The sequence below is a fragment of the Primulina huaijiensis genome, unplaced genomic scaffold (assembly GCF_012295235.1).
Source record: "Primulina huaijiensis isolate GDHJ02 unplaced genomic scaffold, ASM1229523v2 scaffold32015, whole genome shotgun sequence".
Lineage (NCBI taxonomy): Eukaryota > Viridiplantae > Streptophyta > Magnoliopsida > Lamiales > Gesneriaceae > Primulina > Primulina huaijiensis.
In genome coordinates, this window is record NW_027357518.1 from 231,087 (window position 1) to 258,020 (window position 26,934).

Below are 26,934 nucleotides of genomic sequence, written 5' to 3' on the forward strand. Positions count from 1 at the left end.
AGAGGTCATTAAATTAGTTGTATTTAATTATCTCATAATTAGAAAATAATATATAAAAAAAACTATGAATCGTCTACTCTAACTCATCAATTTTGTGTAATATCATACTTGATACGACTCATGAAAAAAAATCAATTTTTTATGCAAAATCATTTTAGATATTGACCAAGTCCATCCGTCTCACGAATATAAATCAGTTCGTCCATGTCACATGTAACATACTCCGAGATTATTATAGATATTTTTATTTTCTGTTTAATTAAAAATAAATAAAATTATGGTTTTATTTAATTAATATAGAATCGATCATTTTTAATTATATAAATTAAATTATGCATACAATAGAATGTTAAAACTTAAACAAGTTTTATAGTTTTACTTTTGGTTTCAATTTTGAAATAGGAATAATAATTAAAAAAAAAAAGTTTACACCCTGTTCAAAAGCATAGCGGATAGATTAATATTTGGTATATACGAAGTGAAAATCAAACCGATCAGTTAACACATTATAAAGCAAGCTCTATACAATAAATTATATCAAAAAAATGCGGGTAAAAAAAAATTGAACTCGTGATTTTTTGATGTTGCGCTCACATACTCTATCAATTCAAAGACACTGTCATATTATTTATGTATTTTTAGAACAACATGCTTGTCGAGACGAGATGTCGAATTTTTTGTCGTAAGCTTGGCTTAGACAAATGAATTTCAAGAAATTGTAGAATCCAATATTTGTGGTTTTGAACAGTGATTAAACAAGTGAAACAAGACCCCGCTTGAGGAAAATAATAATTAAACACACGTGTAGTTTTGATAGAACATTTCAATTTCGATTTGAATTTGTTTGGGGCATAAAGTCTACGGATATTCCCGATTATTCGTAGCTTGGAAAAACATAAATTCTGGTCGGTTACCTAATATCGACGACTTTACTGTTTACACCACCACATTGTTATTAATCTAGTAAAGTGGTTGGCCTGACATTTGGGATTTCAAATTTATAATTACATATCAATATGTAAATTTAACTGATAATAAATCTCAAATTTCAATTATTTATTTTCTAATCGTTATTTCAAATTCATTGCAACATAGATTAATTTCAAATCAATTTTTTTTAATCATCTCATATATCTAAATCCTTACATCCAATCAAAACATTTTCAAGTGACGGCTAAGATTGTGGATGTGCCCAAGTTCAACTTATATAAGCAACCCCATAAAAAGTATAATAAGTCTACTATTACTGTGAGATAAATCGAGTTTATAGTTCTGGAATTTGTATGGTTATGTTAGTTGTCTCACGATAAATTTCTTGAGAGTTGTATATATGAACTTGGACAATCCTTCCCTCTTGAGCTAACTTTTGGTGGTCGAGTTATCAATCTATAAGCAAAACAAATCTTTGTGATTTCTTGAGTTTATGTTCATGTATGTAATAATTACGTATAAATGATAATTATAACTTCCCATCACGTAATTTGCACTGTGAACATAAAATATTAATGATAATTTGATCTATGTACCTTAATTATATATTACATTTTGTAAAAAATTGGTAAACGGAATCAGATGTTTGTTTGTTCTTATTTTCATTATATTTGATTGCATTTACAGTCACTGGAATCCAAATTTTTCAACAAAAAAACTAAATTTTATTGCATGCAAATTAAGTTAATAATGAACGATTAATTACCTGATTATTATACATAATGAGGGTTAAATCAATGTGCCATGAAAAATAATTTTTGAAATAGTTTGCTAAGACCATCTTCGATCATAACACCAATGTAATGTGGTGTCGATGTGTCGTGGTGGTGGTTTCAATCTAGATGTGTCACATTTATTTATTTTTTATTTTTATTTTTTAAAATAATATATTTTGTAATTTTTTTATTATTATCATCATATTATCAAATTATAAATAATCATTAAAAATTAAAAACATTAAAATTGGGAAAAAAAAGAGTGTAGATGAGTTAGAGATAATTTTACGGGACGTAACTTCTAATGCGGTGGCTAAAGCCCCCAATTCCAAAACCCTAACGTCATGCTATGCCGCAATTCGGAAACATTTTTCCCTTAATTTTCTCGCTTCTCGATTTTGTGTGAGCTAAGTGGAATCTGCTCGTAGATATCAGAAAGCCCTTTTAACTGATTAACGTAAAAACTAAATCTTTGTTTTGTCGAGGTAAAATAAATGGCTTACAGGCGGAGCATCACAGCTAGAGGACAGCTGTTTTATCAACTGCGGGATCGAATCGCCCCCTCATTTTCACATATTCATCGTGCTGAGAACGATCTTGAAGAATCGCATACCAATGCCACTTCCACGAACGATGGAATCCCAAATTTTCTTCAGCAACGTTGTTTTTTCGGTCGCCAAAATGGGTTCGGAAAGCTTAATGGGTCGACAAAGATGTTTCAAGATCATAAATTTACGATTTCGGCCTGCTGTGGGTTTGCTTTTGCCAGGAATTTTTCGAGTGGTGGTGTTGGAGAAGGAGCGGCTGATAATATTGAGATTATGTCTGATGTGGCGGATGCATTCGGGGATAAAGCTGTGGAGTTGGCTGCGCAGGTGGCGCCGGTGGTGAATGAGGTGGCAGCTGTAGCGGCAGATTCGATCTTTCCTGTGGCGGCGCTCCAGTACTTGATTGGTTATGTGCATATGCATACGGGATTTAATTGGTGAGGACATTTAGATTTCACACACTATAAAGTTTTATCCTTCTCATAGATTTAGCGCAATACAGCTGCTGCAAGGGAAATAATTACAATCAAAACTACAACTTTAATGGTAAATGTGTGGTCTATAGCACAGAGATATGGAAGTTTGGCTTTCATGGGAAATTTGATTTAAAACCAGCAAATGCGGGTGGCAAATCGAAAGACTGGACTATTCAAAGACACTTTAGTAATCATGGGAAAGTTTTATTGATTGAAATTCTGAGAATTTTGGTGGCATTTATGACTGCCACTTATATTATGAACTCATTATTGAAAGTGTGATTTTGAGTATGAGTGAACGCCGCATACTTTAAGCATTTTATCGATGTGGCCCATGTGGCTGTTCTTTTGTATGTGATGGAAAGGAGACCTTTTAAGGCGTATTAATAATCTTATGATTGCTTTGAAATGTAAGTTGGAATTTTAATTAGGTTGGTTGTGCTTTGCATTGTTGATTGGCTAAGTGATGACGATCTCTTCAAAATTTAAATTGTGTTAGGTGGGCTTCAATTGCATTGACAACTATTCTGATCCGTGGGCTTCAGCTGCCTCTTATGATAAATCAGCTGATTTCTACTTCAAAATTAACTGTAAGGGTCGTAGCTTTACATTCTTTTCATTTGCATTTTGTTGTTCATTCAGCTTTTCGTGACACTACCTGGCATATTGAAGTGTCTATTTGTAGCGCCCTTACCCGAGCCACTACTAAACAGACTAATAAGCATGCAACATTAAAACTTAATAGCAACAATTAAACAGCGGAAACCAAATAACTTAATCATCTTACAACCCAAATGAAAACAGAACAAACAACAGCAGTCTTAAACATTAATACAACCATATCGAAACATAATTCTGAACGAGAAAACGATAAACCACACATAAAACCTCCACTGGATCACCACCGAAAACCCAACTGTTCTAGCCACTGCCCTGGTCTTCCGAACCGTCCAACCTAAGACCTGCCCCGTGGAATGGGGTGCCCAAGATGAAAACAAGGACGTGAGCGACAATCGTCCAATACGAGAATGTACGAGTATACAAACTGATATGATGCATGCAAAATGCAATATGCTCGGATATCAAGGATCAAGTCAAGAATCTCATGCTCAGTCTAGAGGCGCCTGAGTGTGTAGTCTCTGATCTGCCCTAGGCATGTTTTGGCTCCCACACTCATCATCAAGACGTGGACCTACAATGTCCAGGTCATCAGAGCCCGCGGGTCCCCTCGGACAGTGTAGCTCTCGATGCCCCATCGTCCACAATACAGAATAGGGCTGAGCGACCCCAACAAATGAGGTATATCTCAAAAAAATCAGGCTCAACATGATATGTCATGCATAATATGTCAAAGCAGTAAAACATGTATAATGCAACACATAAATATGCAGCATATAAGTGTGTATACTACGCTTGGATATCTCAGTCAGTACATCACGTACCTCACTAAAACAATCTGACAGAAAGCTCTTAACCTAGACAATACCAACAATATGAAATCACTATCAAACCAGATTCTGAATTACCAAACATGCTATAAAGTTCTTCCTAAAGGCTTTAGGACTATACCTGCGTCCGTCGTCAGCCCGCTGATGATGTCTCGATCTCAGTTCACCGACCCCCCCTCGAGACGACACTAGCTCCGAAACTTCCCGACACCAAAGTGCCCTAGAAACTGGCTAGAAAACCTACGGTAAAAGACTAGAACTCTCTCTGAAGGATGCGGTGTAGGAAACAAAAGAATTCGGCTTCCATTTATAGGCTGCATCCGGACTAGTTCGAAAATCCGAATCAATCTTATCTGCCACGTGTCAGAATCTCATTCGTCTGGTTGGATTTCTCGAGATAACGTAATCGGAAGTAGATCGGGTTATCCATTTAAAATTCGGTGGATCCAACAGATTAATCCTAAATTATCAATTCGTTAATAATACTTAATTAACAACTCTTTAATTATCTCTTAATTAATACTTCATTCAAAATAAGAATTCGGGTCATTACACTATTTCTTTCTTACTTGTGTCAGCATACTTTATCATGGAAATTTCCATCCAATTTACTCCATAGTTACGAGTGACAAGGTGGTGGACTGATAAATAAGATTTTAGTTTGGTACTATGTGAAATGAAATCTACTTGCCATCTCCCCCAAACGTTTTACTCTGTGCAGTAGAGGAGAGGGAGAAAACAAAAAATTGAGTTCTTGAGAGAATACTTGCTCAATCTAATGAATGTTAAACTGCGGGATGGGCAAAAATTACTGTGGAACAATAGCAAAGTTCAGGACACAACACCATGTTTCGGTCTCATGGGTGATGGAATTCCTAAACCACTGTTATTATTTCATCCTGTCTCCGTTTGTGGTTTAGACCTAGTTCGTTTCTTGTTCAATGAATCAAACTTACGTGGTGGTTCCAGGACCTAACACTGCAATTACTTAAAAGCACTATCTGATGCTATTACATTTCAAAGCAAGTACACGATCGATGGGCCAAAAGTTAGAAATCCTACTTGTTTGGCAATGGGCCTTCGCCTGCCTGCCTGCTCTCAGAGCGTTCTTAAGATGCTGCCATGTCCTCTAAATATGACAATTGTTCAACTTATTTATTTGTATCTCTTGAATGGTGACACGTTTATGGTATTGCATACTCTTGCGCAGCTTTTACGGCCGCGATTGGAGGAGATTAAGGAAGAAATGCAAAATAAGGTATGATCCTCAGACTCTTGTTTGCTATAGTATATCGTTGATGAACAATAAACAGCTTTTTGATGGAGTTTTATTCTTTAAAAACTAGTTTCTCTTTCCTGGCATCTTGTATAATTACGCTTCCATTGTCACACTCGTTGATTGTTTCACAGGACATGACTCCTGATGCTGTTGCTGATGGTCGGGCAAGGATTAAAGAATTATTAAAGGAGTAAGTAGCTTTATATTTTTATTGAATGAGAGAGCCATCGTAAATGTCTCGTTAGAGCTCTCTGCTCTTCTATGTGGTTAGGGATTAATATATTTCTTATACTTGATTATATATCTAGGTCCTTAGGAGAGCCGGTTGCCAGCATATGCGAAATTAAACATTCTCAAATGAATAAATTAGCAAAGCACAATAAAGATTTAATTCTTAGGATTGATTTCACTTTTTGTGTTGCAGGTATGGTGTTACTCCATTCACCCCTTTAAAGGGACTTCTTATTTCCGGTCCCATCTTTTGCAGTTTCTTCTTTGCTGTAAGATGACATTATTTATGCTCCATAGCACAGATGATGCTGTCGCCTTTCCATTTCAATGTTCCTATATAAATATATAAAAACTTCTTTACCATTTGACAGTATCTATGTGCAGATAAGAAAATTGACAGAAAATGTTCCATCTTTTAAAGAGGGAGGAGCATTATGGTTTACCGATTTGACAACTCCTGATAGCTTGTTTATTCTTCCAGTTTTGACAGCTTTAACATTTTGGATCACAGTGGAGGTTAGCGTCCTTTCTCTCCCATGTTTTTCAGTCTCTGCTTGATGATCTGAAGTTGTAACGAGTTCAAGAAATTTTCTTGCTCAATATTTTATACATTAATTCAATTTTCCACTTGATCATTCAATCTAAAACCAAGGATCTCACACTGTATGTTAAAAAAATTGGAGATTACCATCCCTGATTAGTGATTGCGATTAAAAGTATAATTTAATTTGTGTGTGGATTTTGCTCTACTGCTGTGGCAATTATGGTATTGGGGACATGATTTGTTCGCATATGAATCCTCAGATTTCATGTCTCTCTCCTTTTATCTTTCATCGACCCTCCCTTTTTAGTGCAATGCCCAGGAAGGATTAGAAGGCAACCCTACAGCTAACACCATCAAGAATGTGTCGAGGTTCTTTGCCGTACTGACAATTCCTTTAACCGCAAGTTTTCCGAAGGTAATTGCTTTAGCTTATGAGATTATTTTTTGCATTGAATTTTTAGAATTAGCTCGCCCCTGTTGTTACCGGCACTCATAATGTAAAGATTTCCCTCCACCTTGATCTTTTGTTTATATCTGATGGGTACACAGGCTATTTTCTGCTACTGGATTACCTCCAACTTGTTTTCACTCGCTTATGGTTTAGGTTAGTCATGTTATATCACTATTATCATTTCATATTTCTTCCAGTTTCTTGGATTTTTTACGGGGTGAAACGAATCCTTTTGGTTTCAGTGATAAAGAAGCCTGATGTTAAAAAGTTATTGGGCGTGCCAATTATACCCGTGATGAAGCCTTTGATTGATCAAAAGCCAGGTTTTTCACTTTCTGAAGTAGTAAAGAAGTACGCAGCAGCCTCCTTGTCCGATAGGGTTTCGTCACAATTACCTGCAAGTCCACAAATCGCTTCTCCATCTGTGCTCAGCCTGTGGATTAAGAGCTTAGAGAAAGAAGTTAAAGGACGGAAGAAAGGCGAGAACAGGTGATGAAAAGGGCGATTTTTTTGATCAAAGTTCACTAAAGCTTGATAGACATATCGAATGTTTGAATGTACTTAAAAATAATCTTAATTTATACTCGTTAATCTACATGCATGGAACCAGAGATGAGATGCCACTGTGAAGCAATAAATTTATGAAAAAATGAGTATATTTTTTTGGATGTATTGATATTGGTTTTCAATAATTAAGAGGATTTTATCTATCTTAGCCTTCTTATTTCACATAAAAATAAACATAAAGTGAAATAGGTTTTGATTGGTATTGGGTATTCGAGGTAGGTAATTTTTTTGGTGTCGTTTCTTTTAGATACAGTTTTTCAGATAACGATACCAATAATTTGATGGAAAGTTAAATGGATGGTATGCTCCTAATTTTATTTTTAATAGAAAATTTCTAAGCTTCTATCGATGACATCATGCATTTGGAATTTTTTTTGGGTCAAATCCAAATAACAATTATTTTTCTAAGATGACTCTTCATGATAAGGGGAGACGAGAAACGATTCCACGTATGATATAGACCAAGTCAAATGACACAAATTAGTCATCGGAAATTCGATGTTTGACTAAATATATCTTATTTCCGACGATAACATTTTATATAATTAAAATTTTAAAATTACACGGAATTAAAAAAAAATTATACACGGATATCATCCCAATTATTCTTATATATATTTTAAAATTATTTTTTTTACATTTTTTTATAAATAGACTGATTGATCTAATCTATAAAAAAAAATTTAAAAAAAACACTTAACCATGCGAAAAAGTCTCCCCACGAGACTCGAAAACACGATTGTATGATTGTATCCTTCCACGCGGAAACATCCTCGTAGTCGTCCATAATATCCAACCGGGCGAGATTTTCAAGGACGTGCCTTAAGTTTTATAGATTAGTAGGCCAACCATTTCGTACTTTGGAAGAAGTCAGAAATTAAGCCCCGTTCTTCGCGTAAATGAGAAACAACAATTTTAATAGTTTCGAATAATTTTGAGAAAATGTAAATTGCTGGATTGACCAAGAATTATTATGTATATTATATTTGATATAACCAAAAATTGATATTACACGACGAGAGAAAAACTACTAGCATGTGGAGATTCAAGTGACCAGATATTCGAACAAGTCCAGAAAGTTAGTTTTGTGGGTTATTATCTGCATCACAAAACAAATTGAGTCATACATAGGATTGTCCGACTAAGACACTCAGTACTTGCAAAATAAAAATTTCAAAGAACTAGAGCATTTGATTGTTAATGAAGAACGTACTTCAAAATAAGTTGAGTTGATTTATTTATAGATTTTCCGATAATTTTGCGGGTTTCAGTCTTTGTGGATTTAGTTGAATTTATGAACATTTAAAAAAAACTCTAATAAATAATTAAAAATAGACTAAGTCTTATTTAATGGATTGAATAAAGAGCCCAATCTAATGGTCTAAATAATAATTAGCTCATAACTAATCAATTTTTATATTTATGTAGATACATATTGGAAGAAATTAAATGATGACAATGATANACGAACCGAATCGGTTTATGAATTTTTCAGTTCGTCTCGAAAAACATTTGATTCATATTTGAATTTTTTAATTTGAGCAGAACTCGAACATGTTCAAATTTTTTTCACCGTACACGAGCCCAAATTATATAGTTTGATAGTTCTTGAGCTGCTCACTTGATATTTTAATAATATAATATAAATATATATATAATAAATAGATTTCACGTATTTCGAGTATTTATTTTCGAGCAATGGTTCGAGTAGCTCACGAATATGTTCGAATATTTCTAGCCTAACTTGAACCCGAGCCCTGATTCAAATCGAACTCGAACAAAAAAATTTAAATTTTTCAAGCTTCAAATCAACATTGAATAGTGACTTAATAACATGTTTGGTAGGATTTTTGGATAATATATTTGGTTAACGACAAGCATTTTAAATGAGCTTTTGTAATTTATCGTCTCACCTATAAAATATCTAGATTTTGCTTTAATTTTAAGCTATTTTATTACAATAAAATATTTATAAAATATATTAAAATATAATATGCCATACCTAAATGGGCCATAAACATATATTTTTTCAAAATCTGGATACATCCATGAAAATAACAGTAGAATCGTGAAACGAGTTAATTATGTTCATATTTATAATAAAAATTAATATTTTACCATAAAAATAAATATTTTTTTATGTGTGATTCAAATAGATCATAATATAATTTCACAAGAATGTTTGTGTAAAAATAAAAAATCTATAATAATTAATGTATGTGCATTTAATATGTAAGTGTTAGATAATATAAACTAGTTTCCTACCAATACTGATATCGCGATACATAAGTGCAAGTGATGTTATAGAGCGGGCTACTTTTAAGCCCTACTAATTTGTCCGATAAATTCGTTTCGGTTTCGTTTAATCTTGAAATATGAGATCTACGTTAAAAAAATAAAACTTGAAATTTATCTTCATAGATGGTTGAAGAAGAAAATAAAAAGAAAATTTTTGGTGATTGGTCGGTTGTTTTACATTTTAGGGTATCTGATTGTTGGAGTAGTTAAATTCTCAAAGTCAAAACTGTGACTCATTATANCTACCATTCGATCCTCGCATTTCGATCTCTCAATCTATAGAAACCCGCATTTACGTAGAAATTGTGGGTACATTTTCTGTGTATTTATAGTTTGAGGAGATGGCGGAGAAGAGATATATAGTAGAGGTGGCGCCTTCGAAGCCTGCAAAAGATGGGAAGCCGTCGATGGGGCCGGTTTATCGAAGTATGTATGCTAAGGATGGATTCCCGCCGCCGATTCCCGGGCTCGACTGCTGCTGGGATATTTTCAGGTATTCTTTTTTTTTTTTTGGTTTGCATATTTTTAATTGAGCTGAATGAACCGAAGATTGTTCATTTTATGATGCTGATTGTTTAATTTGATTCATTATTTTTGAGATCGGGGGTTTAAGCTGGAAGGGTTTCTGTTAGTGTTGTATTTGTGAATTTTTTTGGTTGTGCCTGTGTATGCATGGTTTGGAAACGGCAGTAAAAAAGTCGATTTTTTTTTATCGCTCCTGAATTATGACAGGGAGACGATTGGCGCAGCTATAGATGGTCTTCTCAAATGATTTTGTTTTAAAATTTAATTTGTAGTTCTTTCAATAATAGTTATTTGTTGATTTGATTCAGGACGTATTCGATGACAAGCCTGCTATGCAATTGGATCTGATTACTTTAAAAAGATTTAAAGCAGTAATTATTTTGTTTGAGAGCTCTGATCTGGCCCCCACAGTTAGAAAGAGTTCAAATTTTATGAAATTGACACGTCTACTCATGACCTTTTTTTTTTTTTAACATATTCTTGTTTTTGCCGGTCCGTGTTTTTTTACTTTCCTTTGGATTTGGTGTTGTAATAGATTCGGTGTTGTAAAATTTGTTTTCCAAATATTATCCAGACATTTAGGTACGTTTCGTCTATAGAATGACGTCTGTACGTGCTCATGTGCAACAAAAGAACGGGATGAATGAAACAGGCAGCCCCAAAAAATTTACGTTCTTCTTATTGCTCTCTACCTGACACCTGCTATGGTGTTACTTCAACCACACCGGACTACCTAATATATTTTCTTTCATATTTTAATGAGCTATTATTTATCATGTTGGAAAATTCCTACACGCAAGTGTAATGGTTTCATATTTAAAAATTCGAAAGGAATGTTTGAAAAATGAGATCGTTAAGATTTTGTTGAATAAAAACAATTCACGAGTTGATGCAATTCAAATATAATGTGGGAAATGGTCAGCTCATAAAAGTGACCGGGATATGAGCTCTTGGAGAGTCCGTGCTTCCTATATTCTGGGCTCTGCTTGAAATTTTGATTTCCCAGATATCTTTTTCATCTTTATTTTCTTTGTCCATGTCACAGTCTATCAGTTGAGAAATATCCCAACAATCGAATGCTTGGCCGTCGTGAAATTGTCAGCGGGAAGGTACAATTTCATTGTAATGATTATTTGGGGATCATGTGTATTGTGTACTGTCATCAAATTCATCTTTCATCTGATATTTCTTCTGTTCTATTAGTTTTAACATTGTGATGTTCTCTTGGCTAATCATTGTACTACATCTGCTTCACAAGCCTGGAAAATATGTGTGGCTTACTTACAAAGAAGTATACAACATAGTGCTGCAAGTTGGGAATTCCATCCGTAGCTGTGGCTTGGAGGAAGTAAGGCTTGCCATCTTTTATTTTCATGAATCTTTATTATTGTTGTCATGAAGCTCCATGTTAAATCCAGTCTTGTTCGATTTTTTTATCATATTTCTTGGTGAAATTGGTTTCCAATATTGGTGATACTACTCCGATATGCTCCTTAAAATGTGATACCCAAGTTTGTTTCAATTGGCATTAGTTTCCAACTGATTGACTGTCTTAATCAGATCACTTTAGGTCCACACTTCAACCTTTGCTTCCTAAATACAGAGTAGTCTTTCATGACTGAAATTAATAGCAAATTGTATACCACGCTTCCCCGTGTGCCCACCTTTTTAATCACACTTCGTGAATTCATGCAGTTTAGACTTTTCTCTCCGCTGCTGCTGTTTATGTGTAATTCCATGATTCGAAGTTACATTTTTGAATAATGTCATTCACACTGATCAATTAACCGACTAACAATCTCAGGGTGGGCGATGTGGAATTTATGGTGCTAATTGTCCCGAGTGGATTATGAGTATGGAGGTACTTCCTTGATTTTATTTTTATGCCCTTTCTGGATTCATGCCTTCAAGCTTGTGAGCATACTATACAATTTAAGTTTTTTATTTTCCTGTCATTATTGTCAATTATCTGATATGATAAAAATTGCTGCAGGCCTGTAATGCTCATGGACTTTATTGTGTCCCTTTATATGACACATTAGGTATGTATCATTCCTATTGTTTCATTTGTTTGTGCAGTTCATTTTGTGCCTTGAAAATGAAGCATCTACCACCTCGTAGGCTTTTGCAGTATTCTGTTTTTTTAATGAAAGAACCAAGTCCAGTTGTTACTGTGAGATTTGATCCTTGCTCTTACCTGGTTTAGGTGCTGGGGCTGTGGAATTCATCATATGCCATGCTGAAGTTACTCTTACTTTTGTGGAGGAGAAAAAAATTTCTGAGGTACAGTTGTTAGAAGTTAGGACATGGAATTATTGAGTTTCTTAAACATTCTGTGGGAAAGTTTTACCTATGTCTCTTTATCCATTTGTGTTGATAAATAATTTTGGTCTTATATCTCTTGTGAGGCTTGAGCACTTTTGGAGGCATTTAAAGAAGATGTGGCTTTGGCCCTTGACTGTGAATAATTGAATCATGAGACCTGTGGATATGGAATCATGCAACTGAATGCGACCCTTTATTTTATTTTTTGCAGCTGTCGAAAACTTTTTCACATTCATCAAAGTATTTGAGAAGTAAGTATGCGTTCAAGTCAAATTTCTTGGGACTAATGGTTATCGGTTCAAAAAAGGTGGTGAATTTATAATTTTGCATCTCAACTTCAGCAATTGTGAGCTTCGGGAAAGTCACTTCTCAGCAAAAGGAAGAGGCTGAAAAGTTTGGTGTGACTATTTATTCTTGGGATGAATTTCTGTCACTGGTAAGCCTGCTGATTTTTTGTTATGGGTACATCCTTTGTTATATTTTAATTGGACTTGCTTCACACTATGTAGATACTGGTCAACACCAAACAGCTTGGTTAATATTTTCTGCTCTACTTCATTTTTATCAGTGAAGTAATCTATCTCAGTGTTTTACTCGAGGAAGAAATATCTTATACTATATATTTAGAAAGAGATCTTTGTAGTTTATCACTTTGTTATGCCCAGTGTATGCTGCTAAAAAATTTTAAACCCTCAGAACCAACCGCATCTTCTAAATTTCATATAGGATTTTATACAGATGTCAAATGTATCTCTGATATCTATCTGTCTCTGCAAATACCATACATCAAGCTAGAGGCTTCTTGAATACCTACTTGGGATTCCAAATATTTAATGCCATAAACTTCATTCGGGCCACTGGTACTTGAGGGAATGCACAACTGTCGGTTATATTAATAAGGAGAAATGTAATGGCAACCACATGTTACTTTCCCGTTCTAATCTGCTGATCATGACACGATACGGAGTTAGGACGCTGGCTTTATGAATTTAAGAACTGATAAATTCAGTGTCTAAGTTCTGGAAAACGAACAGAATCAAGGGTCTAAGGATACCACTAACAAAAAATATTCGACATTGTTTAATCAAAACACAATTAATACATTAATTCATAAAAAAAATCAATCCAAAGCTCATGAATGGAGCTTGTGATGTATCTGAAAAACTACTTGAACCAGCCTGAGATTGATAAATCCAAGTTTGGCCTATATTAAAAAACCGTTTCGAGAAGCTTGCAAAGCAGGGTAAATTTGTTTGTGAAAAGGTGGAGAATTGAAATCCAGTTTTACGATTGTTGTCTGTTACATGATGTGTTGTCATTATGTATTTAGCTATCCAGAATGTCTGTATTTTAGTGTCATTGTTTAGCTCATCCACTTATTTAATGATTGGACTCAATTCCTATTGATATGAACAGAGTCGTCAATATTTTCTCTCTGTGTCATTTGACTCATTTCGTGCATGCACCTTATGTTATACTTCGTTAGTTACCCAACATATTATTTTGTTACTTTTCTTTGTACAGGGCGAAAATAAGCACTTCGATCTTCCCGTGAAAAAGAGAACTGACATTTGTACGATTATGTATACTAGTGGAACTACTGGTGACCCTAAGGGTGTTATGATTTCCAACAACAACATTGTTGCAATGATAGCTGGAGTGCAGCATCTTCTAAAGAGTGTTAATGAAGCGGTGAGTGCCCATCTATTTGTTTTTCTTGTTTTGATGATAATTCACGCTAGATAAAAAAAAATTCATAGATGGCATGATATGTGGTAGGCATCAAACAATCAATTAAAGTTGATTGATTCACAATTTTTTTTTCTGTAGTTGTCTGTCAAAGACGTATATCTTTCGTACCTTCCCTTGGCACACATCTTTGATCGTATCATTGAAGAGTGTATGATCAATCATGGGGCTTCAATTGGATTCTGGCGTGGGGTAAGATTTTGTTTATCATCCAAGTGTTAGATAATAGAGAACTCGAGTTACATTTTATGCTATTGCGTGTCTGCAGGATGTTAAGTTATTAGTAGAAGATATCGGAGAGCTGAAACCCACCATCTTTTGTGCAGTTCCTCGGGTTTTAGATCGAATTTATTCAGGTTCGGTTCCATTATTCATTATATATCTTGATTACTAATAGTTAAATGTTGCACCCTTTTGTATCTTCAAAATTTCATGACTGAAAAGTATATAATTCCTGATAAATGGTCAATATTGAAGAAATAACTCAATCGTCTCTGTGATGCATAATTAAGCTCTCAAGTCAGTCTTGATTATGTTGTAACTTATCTTTCTATTTCAGGTTTGCAACAGAAGATTTCGTCTGGGGGATTCATTAAGCAAACCATGTTTAATTTTGCTTACTCTTTGTAAGTTTTTCGTCAATTTCACTGTACTCTTGGTAGGGGAAAAAGTTATGGAGGTTAGCTATAGATGAGCTTGACCTGCATTTTGTCCAAAGGTTTCTTTTCTTGCTATCTTCTTGAGAAATGTTGCATCATTTTTTAGTTGAACAAACCGTTCTTGACATCCATCATGATAGCTTTGACTATATCATTAGCAATTTGACCTTTCGGAGCCCCAATCCCCTGGTTTAGCCTGTTTTGAAGCTGAGATATTCATCTTCTCGGTGTAGACCATGGCTGAAAATGGGATCTAATGTTATGAACCCAGACCCATTGGGTCCGATCATTCCAAATTCAGTGGGCCCAATTACTGACAAAGAATGGCCCAAGCCCAAGATTATCAATGTGTGTTAGGAAGGTGAAGGGAAAAACACGTGAGGGGAGGATATAAAATGTGAGAGGGGTCGGATTGAGAAGACATCCAGTTATATTTCTTGTTGGGTGAGTTACTAGCATTCTGCTGGGGAGAGTGAGATTGAACAGATCAATTATCCTATGGGTTTCGTATTACAGTTTAATAAAATGTTACGCTTCTTCATGATTGATCTTCCTTCGGTATTTTAATTGCATATTATTGTTGTGAGGCATGACATCTAACTTCTTGACTTTCAATATTTTGGCAATATGCCAAATTTTTTGCAGAAAGCTACGTAGTATGAAGAAGGGCAGTAAACACACAGAGGCATCTCCACTCTGTGACAAAGTTGTTTTCAAGAAAGTAATCAACATCATGCACGTTGGCCTTTTGTATATACTCTTCGAATTTTCACAAGAGTGTGACTGCGCTGTTCTGACATGCTTTTCTAGGTAAAACAAGGCTTGGGGGGAAACGTAAGAATTATTTTATCTGGAGCAGCACCTCTTGCATCACATGTGGAAGAGTTTCTGCGAGTGGTGTCATGTTGTCATGTTCTTCAGGGATATGGTATTTCTCAATCACGCTATGAAACTTGTTAGCAACCCAGTTTTGTGTTTTTGAACGATTCACGGTTTAAAGAATTTGGTTCATTCGGCATATGTATATGAACAGTCTTTATTTGTTTATAGATTAGGCTGGTCATTTGTGATTGGATGCATTGTTTTCTGTCAATACTTCAGTTTACCATTTTAAAGCATTTGGTTCATTTGGCATATGAACTGTCTTTATTTGTTCATAGATTGGGCTAGCCATTTGTGATTGGATGCGTTGTTTTCTGTGAAGATTTCATCTTACCTTTTCATTCTCTCTCCTACAAAGTAACCCGTTTTTTCCATTACTTTTGTTGATATATTTTCATCCAATCATTTGGCTTTGAAACTTCAACTGGAAAATTTACCGATAATTTACTTGAAAATGTTTGTTAATCATATCCACTAGTTTACGGAGGCTGCACACGCTCATGTTCATGTCGGAATCCTCATTTTAATGGTTCCATGATATAAATAAAATAAAAAATAATTGTGGAGGGGGAGTTGCTTTTACCAATTTAATATATTTTGTATTGAATTTTAGGTTTTTGTCAATTCAACTTTGATGCATTTTCGTGTTTTTTTATTACTTGCTTAACCCATAAATTATTCATTTATGCTGTAATTTTTTTCTTGATCTTCCTGACCTCTTCTTTGTGTTAATTTTTTTGGGGATGTAGGTTTGACAGAAACTTGTGCTGGTACTTTTGTTTCAATTCCAAATGAGATTAATATGCTAGGCACTGTGGGTCCTCCCGTACCCAATGTGGATGTTTGCCTAGAATCTGTTCCTGAAATGGGGTATGATGCTGTCTCAAGAATTCCGCGTGGAGAAGTATGCATACAGGGGGATACTTTATTTTCAGGCTACTTCAAGCGGGAAGACCTTACCAAGGAGGTCTTAATTGATGGCTGGTTTCACACAGGTTATTCCTTACCATTTTGGAATTGATTTCAGGTCTAGCATGTGATGTATGACATCTAATTTTGATGAAACTCTGCTTTGTTAGGGGATATTGGCGAATGGCGACCGGATGGAAGCTTGAAAATTATTGATCGCAAGAAGAACATTTTTAAGCTCTCACAAGGAGAATATGTTGCTGTGGAGAACTTGGAAAATATCTATGGTCTGGTTCCAGATATTGACTCGGTATGTGTTAGCAGTTTTGTTGGGTTTGATGTATCCTAATCTCTTATCCCTCTGTGAGGTTGGGCTTTTAATGACATGCCAAAAGAAGTTAATTCTCACACTACATTCACTTTAGAGTAAATGCCTGCAATAGTTTGAGAACATTAGTTATGAGCTGGAATGGCCGCAGCAGACCTCCTCTACATTCTCTCTTTGACACCATCGACTTATTAGTTAACTTGGACTCTTCGATGTGTTATTCCAGAATGTAAATTTGTTTGATTTTTATTTACTTTTTTCTTCTACTGAATTTTCACTTCTTATATTGGTACTTTGCTGTTGTACATGTCACAAATTGCTTATAATTTGAACTGCAGGTATGGATTTATGGTAACAGCTTTGAGTCTTTTCTCATTGCAATTATTAACCCAAACAAGGAAGCATTGGAACAATGGGCTGAAAAGGCTGGTATATCTGGTGATTTTGGTTCCCTCTGTGAAAATGTTGAAGTAAAAGAATACTTTCTCGGGGAACTCACAAGGGTTGCAAAAGAAAAGAAGGTTTTTCTTTTCTCTAGCTACTTCTTTATTTACCAAAACATTTAAGCTCTTAACATTTTCAATCAGTTTTGGTTGCCTCGTGTACCATCACCGGCCAACTGCTGAAAATTTTCTCGATGTTCCTAAACCCTTCCTGTTTTTTTTTTCTTGTAGTTGAAGGGTTTTGAATTTATTAAAGCTGTGCACCTTGATCCAGTATCATTTGATATGGAACGAGACCTCATCACTCCAACTTTTAAGAAGAAAAGGCCCCAGATGCTCAAGTACTACCAGGTCAGTAATCTTTGATTGTAATATGCTTTTCTTCCCGTAGTTTGTCTTTTAAACTTTTTGCTGCCATTAATGGTATCTTATTGGAACAATGAACATAGAGTGACGTGGATCGGAGCGCCACTAAGATATAGAACCAAACATCGAAATTTGTTATTTTGTACCCTGAGCACTTGAGATATTTTCCTCTTCAATATGGCTCCACCCCTTGTTTGCAACCTCGAACATCAACTTTATCTTAAAATGTGTCACTCGTGTTCAATTTACGAATGCCTTTTGTTTGCTGTTTGCTACAAGGAGTGGATTTATCGGGAAAAAAAATGTCTCCAAGCGTCGTGGCTCTTGGGAGATTATTCATGTAATCCTCCCAATAACATCAGATCTTCTTATGCAGGACATCATCATCAACATGTACAAAAGTGGGAAATAAACAGGCTACTCCAAGATACATCCGCAGATAACACACCTTAAAGAATTTGCTCCCACCATAATTTTTTCTTTTTCGTTTTCGTTTTCGTTTGGTAAACTTTTGTTCCCCAGCTGAGTGAAGAAAATGTTGAGTCAGAACCATGAAAATGGGCTAGATGTTAGTTCGTCTGAAATCTATTGTTTGTTTCTGGTTCATAATTCAAAAAGACAAACGACAAATCTCGAACAGACGACCTTTCACCCACTCAAACATCTAAACCATTCCAATTGGCAATGAAAAATAATTTAGTGGGAAGATAAATCTCAAATTTGTCGATCTATTATCAAAATCTCAAATATTAAACGAGTTTTATTTCATAATCAATTGTAATATACTTTTTAAAAATATCTTAACTACAGTATATAATTGATGAAACATATATCGAGGAGGACCAAAATTTTACGGAGCATCTCGTTTTCTGTTGGGAATAACAGTCCAAGAAAAATGGTGTTTTAAAATTTTATAGTGTATACACACACACACACACACACACACACATATATCTTGGGAAATATGTATATATATTAAAAATTTGGTTTTAAATAGGTTTTTTGAAAAAAAACATATAGATATTATTTTAAAATTTTATTAAATGTATTTTTATAATAATTTTAATGTTAGATATGATATAATCGTTTAAAAATTTGAAATATAGATAAAGATAAACAAATATTTTATTAAAATATATGACACTTATATATTATATATAAATTTAGTAAGATATTTTGAACTTTGAGATAAAATAGAAAAAAATTGGAGAAATACACGAAAATTATTAATAAACTTAATCTATCAAAGGTATATAACAAATATTATGTCGGGATAAAATTATATTAACATTTTTTTACACAATGACACACTAAATTGGTTAATATATATGAGATTCTTAAATATTGNTTCTAAAAAAACGTTTGTAAAAACTAAAGAGAAAAAAGGATCAAGTTCGATCCATAATAATAAAACTAAATCCTCATGCAATCTAGATATATCGGAAAAAATAAAGATAAATAATAAAAAAATAATTGAATGAAACGAAAATTGATAGAAAACTTTATTTATTTGGATTTTTTCCCCAAGAAAAAAAATTAAGATGTGATAAAATGGAAATTGAGAAATAAATTTTTTTTGAAAAAACTGAGAGTTGTATTAGAGGCAAAATCCTTCCTAACCACAAACTATGTGTCTCTACCCGCAGACATCAAATTCCCATGCAGTGACGTAGCTCTATATATTCATCCATATTTATAACCTACGATCTCACATTTCTAAGCCGCTTCCAATGTTTTTCAAGCATGAGTCAAGGCTACCGCGAAAAGCTGACTCTGAAAAGATGACATAAGGTTCCGGCAATGAAACTTTTCTGCACGACAGAAGGGCAGGTGGAGCCCGTAGGAATAGGCTGCAGATCAAGCGGCTCAAGTCTTTGAGTTTGAAGGCGGAGGCTGGCCGCTTTAAGAATCAGGGTTCGGAGCTACATTCGTCAGTGGATAGCGGCGGTGCAGAAGCGGACACTTTTGGGTGTGGAAAAGAAGTGATGTCGGAGGGAGAAAGTGATGGCTTGGATTTTGGGCTCGTGTCGGTGATGGGTCGGCGGAGGGTGATGGAGGATTCCGTGGTGGTGACTCCGCATGTTGGGTTTGCAGGGGAGTACTCTTTCTTTGCTGTTTACGACGGCCACGGCGGTGCGGAGGTGGCCGAGATTTGCTGTGAGAGGCTGCATATTTGTTTGGAGAAGCATATAGAGAAGGCTAGAAAGTTGCCGTTGGAGGAGGAATTTGATTGGGAGAAGGTGATGGCGGAGTGTTTTAGGAGTATGGATGAAGAGTTAGCAGAGGAGAATGCGGCGGAGATGGGTTCGACGGCGTTGGTTGTTCTGGTGGGGAAGGAGGAGGTTGTAGTGGCGAATTGTGGAGATTCCAGGGCGGTGCTCTGCCGGGGTGCAAGCTGCCGTGCCATTGTCGAGGGATCACAAGGTGACGTACTGACAGTGTTGTTATTATTATTATTATTTATATAAATAATTTAGTTTTTTTAAATATAAAATAATGATATTTTTTTAGTAATTTTCTCTCGATCCTTGTTTTTACAAAATTTATAATTTCACAACGAGATTGAATGAAATATAGAATATCTTTTTACGTTGAAATGCTTTGGCAAAGTTATTTATTTTTTCAGGGGCCTTGATTTTTAGATCGTTTTGACCTTTCAGTTCAAATATATACAGAACTAGAAGAGGTAGAATATTGTTTCAAGAAATATTTAACGGACTAAAAACATTTTCATATATCTGAAAAATATTTAAAGAACGGTATTTTCTCAAAATTTCTCAATTCTTTCTACTCAGATTAAGTTTTAAAAAAAATATTATGTAGTATAGATTTTTTTGATTTAATTCACTCTAGGGCTAGTGAAGAATACTTCCTATTATGTCGTCTGGGGCTATATTAATATGACCCTGTCTAGTATGTTTCCCAAGATTCATATTTTAATATTATTTGATATTATATATGTTTCATTTGGAGATTCATAATTCGTGCTTCACATAATCATTTTTTTCAAAATTTGGATTATATTAGCCGGACCGACCAGATGAGAAGCAGAGAATAGAAGCTGCAGGAGGAAGCATCTTAAACTGCAACGGCTGGCGTGTACAAGGAGTTCTTGCCACTTCAAGATCCTTAGGTATAAGATAGCCAAAAATGGAGTCGCCATACATATTCTTCAGAATATATCATCATCTACTACACCGAATCTTGTTTAAATTTTACTGATCTAAATGATATTATATATCAAAGGTGATTACTCTCTGAAACCGTACGTAGTCTCAGAGCCCGAGGTCATGGTCATCAAAAGAACAGAGTCGGACGACTTCCTCATAATAGCCACAGATGGCCTGTGGGATGTGTTGTGCAATACGGTCGCGTGTCAAGTCGTAAAGAACTGTCTAGGTAACCGGTGCTCCGGAAGCGGCGGCAGCGGCATTGGCCAAGGTAGCCATTGCCAAGGGAAGTAGAGACAACATCAGCGTCATAGTTGTGCAGCTGAACTGAATCTGTATCAACTTTTGTTTGTAATTTTATTTCTTTTCTGGAATAAACTCGTGTTTGTGAATCTGTGTTATTTCATTTATTACTATTTTTTTTGTGGGTGGCTTTATAGTTGAATGTTATAAAAGTATTCCGAGTCTTTGACTTGGATTTGCTTTCTTAGTCGTGGTTCGGTTTTGTAAAGTAGGAGTCGTAAGGGTTATGTCTCAGTTTTTAATTTGCACTTTCAGGGCAGTTGTTTATTTAGTTTTGGTTTCTTACATATTTACAAACATGTAACTTTCATATTCTCGTGTCTTTGCTTAGTTATTATTAACTTTTACTATACTGTTTAATTTAATTTCGGTGAAGAAAAAAACAAGAAAATGTCAGGTAAAAAAAAGCACTAGGTATTTTGCTCAATCAAGAATCATGTGAAATATGCAACATGGTCCAACACAAATAATGGCAACAACGGAATTCTCGGACTCGCCAAATAGTACAAATCAACAAGACTTTTTTTTATTTCTCACACATTTTCAATGTCTATTCCACTGTCTGGTTACATATTCTACGGGCAGAAGAAGTGAATAAGAAAGAGGATGAGCACTTGTCTAATCTTTGATTGTCTCTTCTCTACTTTCGCTCTCATTTCAACCTTGCCCGACCGAGATCACAAATCAACACGCAATTCAAATTCACAGAAACTTTAGAAAAAGAAATATCGAATCCTTGATCACTGTCTTGTATAGCTGCACAATTCTTGATCACAGAACCGGATTAAAAACCGAGTGGAGTATAACTTTGGTTAGACAAGAGTATAACTTGATACCAGGACCTCTGCTGGAGAAGCCGAGTGGATATAAACGAATTCAAGGCTTTTTCCAGCAGCCAAAGTGTTTATCCATTCAGGGAAGAAGTACGAACTACCAGACTTTGCAAGACCCCATATCGGACCATTGAGCTCGAAAATATCGAGTTTCAGAGTCTTCAAGTTTTTGGGAGATTTGTTGGTGATTGTTGCCAAATATCTGTGGTAAGTTACTCCGTTCTGTATCCATGAAGTTGTAAGCTTTTGAGTGATACCGATTGGCTTGGCTGATGAATCTGCAAATCCGGTTGTGGGGTTTAATATGCAATCCAAGAATGAAGATTGCGTCTGTCTATAGCAAGGTTTCTTTCTGGTAAAAAACGCAATAGGGAAAAAATGAATGTGTTGAATGGTACCTGGAAATGGATCTATAACCGGCTTCATAGCTGGAGTTGGAATATTGACAATCGGTTTAAGTGCAGGCAGCTCGACTAAGATCACAAATGCCACAAAACATTAATTCTCGCCTCTAGTTCTTAAAGTTGGTATCAACCATCAAGAAAGTCTTTGGATGAAGTGAACGAACCTGGAAGGAGCTGGTTATAGCCACCATGACCACCATGTAGCCTTGCCAATACGCCTAGAAGTGGGGCATTGTTGTAAGTTGCAGGCTCAGTTTGTTCATAATTGTCCCTTTGATCAGCAAAATTGTCGTAAGCATCAGGTCCTCCAACAACGGCACCGGTAAGAAGATTCGGGTCACTTCGCTTTCTCTTATACCATGTGGAATAGCCTCCCCTGCAGCTAACAAACGAAGGATCTACCTTAAAAGATACAATCGAGGAAGCCCTGTGGTGCACTTGTCTAGGATAATTGTTTCCATATCCAACCATGTAACTCGTTGCTCGTGGGTTAAATCCAAGAATGTAGTCCACCTAACCTCAAAAACAAGAGCCAATCATATTTGATATCAACTACTTTTCTCTTAACATCAACAACAAAAATCTTCAGGTGCTCCCGAAAATTGAGCTAATGAAAAGTAGGACCAACTATATACTTTTACTATAACAAATATTCACATTCGAAACATAGATTTTAAGTGGAAATGGATATGAAAGTGGTGAATGATGTTAGCATAAGCAAGCACCTGAGATTTAGCAAAGGAGAAAAGCTCGGAGGACGAGACGTAGCCAGATGCACATTTGAGGGATTTGCCAGCTGATGTGAGATAGTCTGAGTAGACAGTCATAATATAAGTAGCACTGGTCACAAACTGCATGTTGTTCCATCTTTGTCTAAATATGAGCCCTCCAGGTGTCCTTTGAACGTTGCGCGTCCCCTTTCCCAGGCAGGAACACATGAAGAACTCGGCCTTCTCCAGATAACCCTCAAAAACTGAAGTATATCTTCCACCTTTCCCTGCCATCAGAAGCTGCAAAAACATATACAATGCCAATCGGTATCTTGAAAATTTATCTTGACAGTCGTATATCTCATCTTTTATGCCAAACTACAACATTTTTAAAAAACTGACATGAGATCATACGAGTATCATAATCTAAGTTTATATCCAGATCTTGAAAAATAATTTATCATGAGCACGTAGCTTCAAAATCAAGAAAAAGTAACCTTAGCAACAAGGGTTTGAACACCTGCATACTTAACATCCCAACCAAATTCAGTCATGGCCCAATAAGTTCCACCAAGTGAATCACCATGGTCTCCTAAGTAATTCAAGTAGTACTCATTATTTGTTGCCTTGTACAGCCATGCAGCTGCCCACAACAGTTCATCCTGCCCCGTAACAATTCAATTATATTTCCAAAAATATATAAAAGTAAAAGTAGCATTAATAAAAGGTTGGGATCACATACAGCATATCCACTAATAGATCGATAATATTTCTGTGCTACTCTGATGCTACTGTCATATTTCCCCCTGTACTTGTTCGCAAAATCAAATAGCTGAAACCAACAAAGGACGAGTTTAGTGCAAATCGGGCACATAGAAAAAAAAAAAAATCTTTCGTGGATGATATGACTCGACGGTTCAGCATGGAAGTGCACCAAATCTGTACGGTTCAGCATGGATGATAAATATTATATAATTATATATAATATTTATGAGGGAACTTATTCTACATGTAACATATTTACTACACAAAATCTTATTAAATCGTCTCACGATCAATTTTGTGTGTACGAATCTTTTACTCGTACCGACCCAATTTTTTATTTTTATTTTTTATGTACCGTTATATCTTCGTTGTGAAGGTCTAAATCTTGCTTAAAATATCAAGCTTCTTATCCATGAGCCCACCGGCTGATACATACAAGAGATGAGATCCCTGAAGATTTTTGTAATAAATGTGTCATCCACTGCTACAGTGCACCGAGACCAACCACCTTCGATTAACTACCTAATTATTGTCATCCTGGAACAGGGGACCCAACTTCAAATTTTTGTTGGCGACTAGAATAAATTACCTGGTACGCATGTTTGAGGAGCTCCGCCGAGTAGGAAGGATTGTAGCGGCGGAAGACCATGGAGGCAGCGGCCATGGCGGCAGCTGTCTCTCCTGCGAGGTCGGAACCTGGGTGGCTGGGGTCGATCTTGTAAGCAGCTCTTGATGTGGTCATGTCCTCTGGCCTCTGCCAGCAGTTGTGGTCTGTGTTTCCATCTCCCACCTTCACTTAACCAAAAATGACATTGAAATATTTTTTTTCCTGATTAAGAATAGTTATCAAAGATACTGCATTGTCAGCCAAGGGTTCGTTTGAGTCAATGTAATGATGATCATGAAGAACATATTTGTAACCTGGATGTTAAGTGTTAAGGATCATCATCTAATTGGAAATAGAGTGACACGCTGAATAAAATAAATTATATTGCATTTATACTAGAATTTCATATATAAAAGATGTCATTTTTCTTTTTTAAAATTTTCAATCTCTAAAAATGACTTGGGAAAAGTGGTTTACCTCTCCGTAGAGAATATATGGATGGGGATGAGCTTTAATGAAGTAATCAGTGCCCCATTTGATGGCATCAATGGCGTGCCCAAGTTCCCCACTATCACCCATTTGCCTTCCATATTCTATTACGCTCCAAGACATCATCGTAACGGTGAATGCCATTGGCAAACCGAATTTAACGTTGTCCCCTGCGTCGTAGTATCCTCCCACCAGATCCACCTGCAATAGTTCAGCAATCCCAAATGAAAATGACAAACCAGAATTGGACGTACGAGATTTGGTATGGAAAATGAAGGGAAACTCACGCCACTGATTTTTCCATCGTTGAGCCCAGAATGACCCCTCCATTTCACTCTTTGGTTACTGGGCAAGTAACCAGATCTCTGAGCTTCAAAGAAAAGAATACTCTTACTAAGAGCTTGGCCGTAGTCGTGGCCAGCCAATGCCCCAGGAAGAAGAACCCAAAGCATCAAAAACAGAGGAGCCATCGAAAAACAGAGCCCTGAAGATTTTTCCAATCAAAACTTGTAACAACAACGTGGAAAAAAAAATAAACTCAAATGGGCTGCTTATATAAACCTCTGCTGTTCCGGTTTCACCAGCTAAAACTTGCGATAAACTCTTCAACAACGAGCGAAGTGCTACACTCGAAAAGAAGTATAGAAGGAAGAAAGGTGGGGATTGAGAGAAAGGGAAAGGATAAAGACATATTATATATAAAGAGATGAGGGAGGAAATGGTACAGAAAGATGGGCAGATACTAATAAATGCTGTCGTGTTTATTTCAGTGTCGATGATATTATTGGACGCAAAACATAAATTACAGGGTTTCCATGTTCTTTACGAAGGGAAGATGATAAAAATTGAGGCATGTGCTGCTGTTGTTTGGCGCTTTCAAGGTTAAGGTGAATAATGAGATTCAAATGTAAAGCTTCCTTCCTAGTTCAATATGTGCAATCGGCTTCCATTGATTCGGGTCGGGCCACCGACTTCAGCTTCCAGCCTGAATGGGCTTCCCAGTTCGTTTCTTCTTTGAAAAAGGTAAACCGTTATAATGAGTTGGATTCGTGTATAATTTTAGACCATCCGTCTACATACTCATCTATTATATTCACGTCCATCCCAAACTCCATCTCTATTGGATATTTAATTTTTATCTTCATCCTCAAATCTGTCAGATGATCAAATATTTATACCTACACAAATATCATATTAGTACATATATTTATATTTTTCAAATTTGAATTATGGAGCTATGCATATTTACCAAATTTTTAAAAAAACATTAAGAAAAAAGATTGAATAAAAAAAATTAGCAAAATAAATATCACTGAAAAAATAACAAAATATATTATAAACAATTTATCTCGACATCATTATCCTAAATAAATAACATAAATTTTGTACCAATCATTTTCTTCATTCCATTCTACTAACATAATTCAACAATATAATTAACATTTCTTTAATATAAATAAATACACATGTATATAAAAAAGTAATTTACCATGAAAAAATTGCAATTTTAACTCTCTTACATAATTCATGTGGCGAGCGAAAATAAAACATATATTATATACAATACAATCTACGTAAAAAAAAATATAAAGAGAAGACAAACTTTAATCTTAATGAAATGACCTGGCATTTGGCAAGCATGTGCATCTGTTCCATAATTCAGGCTAGCAAGGGCCTGTCGACACATGCTATTGTGATATGTGAACCTCAAACAACACAATTTATGCAAATTTTATGTAAATAAGATTAGAAAAAAAAAATGATTTAACAAGCTCAAGCTTGTATAACATATGTGTACAAATAAAAATACTAATAATTCAAATATATAAAATTAAAATCCCATCTTGTTAATATTTAACACCAAAATTTTTCTCGAAGGGAACCTCGATTGTGGCTAAAGTGCCGCGGATAATGTTTGT

The 26,934-nt window shown here is 35.4% G+C and overlaps 4 protein-coding genes across 4 annotated transcripts; 3 read left to right on the plus strand and 1 right to left on the minus strand.

Annotated features, from left to right (window-relative positions):
- The first annotated feature begins 1,979 nt into the window (after positions 1-1,979).
- Positions 1,980-7,375, plus strand: LOC140967974 (mitochondrial inner membrane protein OXA1-like). Its single transcript, XM_073428785.1, has 9 exons — positions 1,980-2,691; positions 3,230-3,320; positions 5,389-5,436; positions 5,589-5,647; positions 5,882-5,957; positions 6,073-6,204; positions 6,540-6,647; positions 6,782-6,836; positions 6,926-7,375. Exons 1-9 carry the CDS (start codon positions 2,201-2,203, stop codon positions 7,174-7,176), a joined length of 1,311 nt encoding a protein of 436 aa, XP_073284886.1. The 5' UTR covers positions 1,980-2,200; the 3' UTR covers positions 7,177-7,375.
- Positions 7,376-9,785: 2,410 nt separating this feature from the next.
- LOC140968040 (long chain acyl-CoA synthetase 4-like) lies at positions 9,786-18,318 on the plus strand. Its single transcript, XM_073428882.1, has 19 exons — positions 9,786-10,041; positions 11,119-11,182; positions 11,332-11,421; positions 11,878-11,934; positions 12,067-12,115; positions 12,280-12,356; positions 12,610-12,649; positions 12,740-12,834; positions 13,923-14,090; positions 14,229-14,339; positions 14,416-14,503; positions 14,707-14,773; positions 15,452-15,527; positions 15,617-15,734; positions 16,438-16,683; positions 16,768-16,907; positions 17,264-17,446; positions 17,600-17,719; positions 18,111-18,318. Exons 1-19 carry the CDS (start codon positions 9,890-9,892, stop codon positions 18,144-18,146), a joined length of 1,977 nt encoding a protein of 658 aa, XP_073284983.1. The 5' UTR covers positions 9,786-9,889; the 3' UTR covers positions 18,147-18,318.
- Positions 18,319-19,472: 1,154 nt separating this feature from the next.
- On the plus strand, positions 19,473-21,235 carry LOC140968043 (probable protein phosphatase 2C 8). Its single transcript, XM_073428884.1, is given in 5 exon segments — positions 19,473-20,127; positions 20,129-20,158; positions 20,762-20,867; positions 20,981-21,131; positions 21,133-21,235. Coding segments are annotated over 5 exon segments (798 nt in total). The 5' UTR covers positions 19,473-19,719.
- A 396-nt stretch (positions 21,236-21,631) lies between these two features.
- Positions 21,632-25,869, minus strand: LOC140968041 (endoglucanase 6-like). Its single transcript, XM_073428883.1, has 10 exons — positions 25,577-25,869; positions 25,303-25,499; positions 25,004-25,216; positions 24,509-24,709; positions 23,897-23,986; positions 23,652-23,816; positions 23,170-23,454; positions 22,609-22,957; positions 22,439-22,513; positions 21,632-22,318 (listed from the first exon to the last, which is right to left on the minus strand). The coding sequence occupies exons 2-10, from the start codon at positions 25,483-25,485 to the stop codon at positions 22,020-22,022; spliced, it is 1,860 nt and encodes a 619-aa protein (XP_073284984.1). The 5' UTR covers positions 25,486-25,499; positions 25,577-25,869; the 3' UTR covers positions 21,632-22,019.
- Positions 25,870-26,934: the final 1,065 nt, after the last annotated feature.

Excerpts from the sequence above, each read along its gene's own strand:
- LOC140967974 (XM_073428785.1), top strand. The coding sequence starts at position 2,201 with ATGGCTTACAGGCGGAGCATCACAGCTAGAGGACAGCTGTTTTATCAA. Across the intron at positions 5,958-6,072 it reads TTTGCAGTTTCTTCTTTGCT|ATAAGAAAATTGACAGAAAA; the intron begins GTAAGATGACAT and ends ATCTATGTGCAG. Across the intron at positions 6,837-6,925 it reads TTCACTCGCTTATGGTTTAG|TGATAAAGAAGCCTGATGTT; the intron begins GTTAGTCATGTT and ends TTTTGGTTTCAG.
- LOC140968040 (XM_073428882.1), top strand. The coding sequence starts at position 9,890 with ATGGCGGAGAAGAGATATATAGTAGAGGTGGCGCCTTCGAAGCCTGCA. Across the intron at positions 10,042-11,118 it reads TGCTGCTGGGATATTTTCAG|TCTATCAGTTGAGAAATATC; the intron begins GTATTCTTTTTT and ends TCCATGTCACAG. Across the intron at positions 11,422-11,877 it reads GTAGCTGTGGCTTGGAGGAA|GGTGGGCGATGTGGAATTTA; the intron begins GTAAGGCTTGCC and ends TAACAATCTCAG.
- LOC140968041 (XM_073428883.1), bottom strand. The coding sequence starts at position 25,485 with ATGGCTCCTCTGTTTTTGATGCTTTGGGTTCTTCTTCCTGGGGCATTG. Across the intron at positions 23,455-23,651 it reads TTCAAACCCTTGTTGCTAAG|CTTCTGATGGCAGGGAAAGG; the intron begins GTTACTTTTTCT and ends ATGTTTTTGCAG. Across the intron at positions 22,958-23,169 it reads TCTCCTTTGCTAAATCTCAG|GTGGACTACATTCTTGGATT; the intron begins GTGCTTGCTTAT and ends TTTTGAGGTTAG.